Raw genomic sequence first — 3649 nt, 5'->3', positions numbered from 1 at the left:
ATGACTGAGTGTGGAATCATGGGAGTTGTTGTCTTCATCCCCACAGCCGATGCAATCCGACTGGACTCCTTGCCACTAGTTAAAATTGCTTATTTCTCTGGATTTAAACATTCTTCGAAACATTTGGGATAATTTAAGTACACAAGTCAGCAAAATATGTAACACTGTTTATAGTTTTTGGATATTTTATAAAAAACAACTTACATATTGTGCATTTAAAGCAATATTCACCTAAAAATTAAAATTTGCTGTACTCATCCTCAGGCTATCCAAGATGTAGATGAGTTTATTTGTTCATGGAAACAGATTTGGAGAAATGTAGCATTCCATCACTTGCTCACCAGTGAATCCTCTGCAGTGAATGAGAGTCCAAACAGCTGATAAAAACATCACAATAATCCAGAAGTAATCCACATGACTGCAGTCCATCAGTTAATATGTTGTGAAATGAAAAACTGCATGTTTGTAATAAACAATCTATCAGACTTTTTAACTGTAAACCGTTGCTTCTGGATTTGTTTGGACTCTCATTCTGACGGCACCCATTCACTACAGAGGATCCATTGGTGAGCAAGTGATGGAATGCTACATTTCTCCAAATCTGTTTTGACAAAGAAACAAACTCATCTACATCTTGGATGGTCTGAGAGTGAATACATTTTAATTATTGGGTGAACTATTCCTTTAAGATTATTTTCCGATTAACAGAGGTGGCACAGACAAATCAAAACTCACCGAGGAACCATTACCCTACTTCTGAATGTTCTCATCAGAACAAAAGGTTGTTAAAACATTTGATTTTGATGAATAAAAACACAAATGACATCCACACTAATCTATGATAGTATCGTACATTAAATATGTACAAAATATCAATCTCCAAGGAAGGTGTTTTCCACAAGAAGACACAAGTACCAGTTTCTCATTAAAATGAAGATACTTTTATTTCTTTTCTTAAAAAAACAAACAATACAAAAAAAATCAGGAAAAAAAAAATAAAAAATTAAATCAAGCACAAAAAACAAAACATTCATACATTTTTGGACAGCTAGGTTAAAAACCAATTTATAGATAGCATGAGTGGAAATATTCAGAGATGCCTGGCAGAAAGGATCGAACCTAGTCAGAATGCCATGTATGCGCTGTAGACAGAAAAGCCCCTTGAAATGCATCATGGTATATACGTCATATGTGTCTGAAATGAAAAACAAGCAGCAACAGAAATATATATTTAATGAGCAAACACACATAAGGTATGAATAGTACAATTCTTCTCCATCCTCACAGTACAAATATGCCTCTGAGATTACAAACGCATCTGGATCCAGGGCTGAAGAATAACAATATTTGACTTTTTAAAATGTTATTTGCTCAGTTGAAGGGATCCCTTAACATTCGGCAATACAATCTCTGGACAAAAACGGGCACAAGTCAAAGATACCAGCGGTTTCTGAACATTTAGCTTTGCGGTACAATATCTCGAAAAACAGGCTTTGTAAGGCAGAAACTTCCCATGCAATTAACCATTATAGGTCTGATCTCAGCACACTCACACTGCGTGCCTCTTTTGAGAAAAGAGATGAATGCATTCGTACTGCAGCCTTTATACGAGATGATCAGGTGGATGAGGAAATTATTATTATTTTTTTTTTTAAATGCATATTACAAAGGTCACAGAGAAATGAACATATTCCAGGTTCAAAATGCGTTAAGCTCAATGGATGGCATCTGCAGAACGGATCATCACAGAAAATATTCTCATATCTGTTTGCTAAAAAAACAGAAATGCACTTACAAATGGTAGGTGCCATTGTAGATGCACAACAAACCGAGTTAGGAATCTAAATTATTTTCTGTGGTAATTCTGCAGATTTCATAAACAGAATTTGGCCCATTTCTAACCCAGAATATTCTGTTAAAAAGCTAACTGCATTATGGTTCAAACTACACAAATCGAGACCGTTTATTTAAAAGGTAAAACCACAAACTGAACAGCAAACCCTGGATAAAGTGTGTACCACGACGAAAGAAATTCTCAAAACATGAGCATTAGTTGTCAGTCTGTCCATCTTCAGCTGATGATCCGCATGTAAAGAGCTGAAAGCGCATGTTGAATAAATACAAAACGAATCCTGGGATAAGCACGGCCAAAACAAACGCTGTGAACCATTACGGACTGCGACAACAAACGCATCGGATCTCATTCAGGAAACACTGTTGCAAAACTATTCATAGGTAACTTGCTGTATTTTGTGGTCATTTTAGCAAATACAGTGTTGCGAGCAAAACCGAACGCAACAATTTGGTCCTCGTTTGTTAAACACAAGCACAATCTTGTGCAAACTGCAGTGAATTGACTAACAGTTTGTAGACAATTGCGTTTACACTTTTTTTTTTTTTTGCGCTGCATGAGTGAGGCCCTTAGTCGCGATAATTTACGCAAGAATGGTTTTACGAGCATTTTACACAGCAATTCATTTCATGAATGAAGACCATCGGTCGCAACAATGCAGAGTGGATGTTAAGCTTTATACATGTTACTGAAATGAACGAGCGCAAAAGCTTTTTTTTTTTTTTTGTGATTACCCCGGGCGAGCAGCGAAGCTACTGGTTGGAACGATGGGCTTCCCTCGAGATTATATACCCATAAATAAACAGATGCAGACACATTTTACGGAATAATATATATAGATATATATGCTCACAATTTCTGGGAAAACGTCCTTTTGCGATATGGAAATTATAGGTAAACGAAAAGAAAAGAAAAGTTCAAACCGTTGAGCCAGGCCACAAAAGACACTGAAACAAATCTGAAAAGCAAACAAACCCCAAAAAAAACAACAAAAAAAAGCAAAAAAGGAAAGAGTGTAAAGGGAAATAGAAGAAGAAAGGGACGACGTGAATAACATGGCTAGTCTTCCCCAGATGGAGCCTCCTCTTCTGAGCCGTCCTCTTCCTCGTCTTCTTCCTCGTCTTCAGGGGCGTCATCCTTTGTCTTTTTGGATGGAGGAGACTCTTTCTTCTCCACCTCTTCTTCCTCCTCGTCTTCAAGGGGGCTCTCGGGTTCGTCGTCGTCTTTGGGCGAGGATTTCTCCACTGCTTTAGCTGCACTCGGGCGACCTTTCCCTTTGCCTTTCATGGGGCTAGGGTTCACTGAGGGACAAACAAACACGTTTACACTCCTGTTCAAAAGTCCGGGGTCATTAAGAGCTTTTTTTATTATAAAAAACTTGTTTTATTCAGCAATCATCAAAAATGACATTAAAGGGTTAGTTCAGCCAAAAATGAAAATTAGGTTGTGTTTCACTCACCCCCGATGCATCCTAGGTGTATATGACTTTCTTCTTTCAGACGAATCCAGTCGGAGTTATATTAAAAATTGTCTTTGATCTTTCAAGCTCTATCGTTGTACTCAGCGGGTGTTGCATTCCTTCAGTTCAAATTACGTGAAATAAAAAGCACCTTTCCATAAAAATAAAAAAAAAGTGTCTCACACGGCTCCGGGGGGTGAACAAAGGCCTCCTGTAGCGAATCGATGCGTTTTTGTAAGAAAAATATCCATATTCAAAAAGTAATAATCACTTGAAGCTTAAAGTGAAGTGAAGTGACATGTGGCCAAGTATGGTGACCCATACTAGGAATTAGTGCT

At 37.6% G+C, this 3649-nt stretch overlaps 1 protein-coding gene across 1 annotated transcript in view; it reads right to left on the bottom strand.

Annotated features, from left to right (window-relative positions):
• Nucleotides 1-2540: 2540 nt before the first annotated feature.
• The window catches only part of LOC107751185 (nuclear ubiquitous casein and cyclin-dependent kinase substrate 1-like), a 5653-nt gene continuing 4544 nt past the window's right edge, over nt 2541-3649 (bottom strand). The window contains exon 8 of the mRNA XM_016566832.1: nt 2541-3153. Within this exon, the coding sequence (XP_016422318.1) occupies nt 2912-3153 (242 nt within the window). The 3' untranslated portion in view covers nt 2541-2911. The remainder of the gene's footprint in view (nt 3154-3649) is intronic.

The sequence above is a fragment of the Sinocyclocheilus rhinocerous genome, unplaced genomic scaffold (assembly GCF_001515625.1).
Source record: "Sinocyclocheilus rhinocerous isolate Xijiao unplaced genomic scaffold, SAMN03320098_v1.1 scaffold362, whole genome shotgun sequence".
NCBI classification, from domain to species: Eukaryota; Metazoa; Chordata; class Actinopteri; order Cypriniformes; family Cyprinidae; genus Sinocyclocheilus; species Sinocyclocheilus rhinocerous.
The sequence above is the reverse complement of the archived record's forward strand: the minus strand, read 5'-3'. Positions and strand labels throughout refer to the sequence as shown.